This window comes from Octopus bimaculoides, chromosome 25 (genome assembly GCF_001194135.2).
Source record: "Octopus bimaculoides isolate UCB-OBI-ISO-001 chromosome 25, ASM119413v2, whole genome shotgun sequence".
NCBI lineage: Eukaryota > Metazoa > Mollusca > Cephalopoda > Octopoda > Octopodidae > Octopus > Octopus bimaculoides.
This window is the reverse complement of record NC_069005.1, coordinates 32,459,772-32,460,562: the sequence shown is the minus strand read 5'-3', so window position 1 is coordinate 32,460,562 and position 791 is coordinate 32,459,772. Positions and strand designations below refer to the sequence as shown.

The 791-nt window shown below is 34.5% G+C and overlaps 1 protein-coding gene across 1 annotated transcript in view; it reads right to left on the bottom strand.

The window, feature by feature from the left end:
• LOC106870666 (uncharacterized) overlaps positions 1-791 on the bottom strand; it is a 22,973-nt gene that overhangs the window by 12,854 nt on the left and 9,328 nt on the right. Inside the window, exons 10-11 of the mRNA XM_052976661.1 lie at positions 696-728; positions 376-537 (exon numbers count right to left, since the gene is read on the bottom strand). Of these exons, the coding sequence (XP_052832621.1) occupies positions 376-537; positions 696-728 (195 nt within the window). The remainder of the gene's footprint in view (positions 1-375; positions 538-695; positions 729-791) is intronic.

The window sequence follows — 791 nt, the reverse complement described above, 5'->3', positions numbered from 1 at the left end:
ATATAAAAAGTGAATTTTAATTAAAAAATTTTTGTCAGAGATATTTTTAACATGTTTCGGTTCTTGTAAAAACGAACCTTATCAAAAATACATATTAAAAAAAATGAAATTAAATGAAAAGTTCATAATTGTTCCTTACTGGTGTCAATAGTCCACGTGGGGGCATTTTTTGTTGGTTGTAGTAGTAGTAGTGACTGTGTTGGCAATGGTAAATGACAGTGACCTCTGTCCGTGTCAGCAGCAGCAGTCAATTGATATAGATATATGTATGTATGTAAGTATGTGTGTATGTATGTAAGTAAGATAGAAAGTGATTTCTCGAAGAAATATGTTTGTAAATAGAGAAAGATGTGAAAATAAAGGTAAAATTCTTACCTTTGAATGTCGCCTTCGGTATTGAGATGACACCCACTCTGGTGATACCCTGATCCATAGCATCGCCGCTGATTGATTTATCGATGAGCTTCATTACGTACCGCGATGGAATACGTGACGGCCGAAACAAGATGTTGACATCAAGCAACTGGTCTTTACAAGCTGGAATATATATATATATATATATATGGGAGAATTTACGAAGAGAGAGAGAGAGAGAGATTGAAATGGATCCAGTTAGATGATGATGATGATGATGATGATGATGATGATGATGATAATGATGATAGAAAGAAAAAAGAATAAAGAACTCAACTTACGATGTTGATCTGATATAGGTCGGGTGACTGTAACTGAAGCATAAAAAAGCAGTTTGAGAACAGAAAATATGGGGAGGCACAGTCTCGAGAAAACAA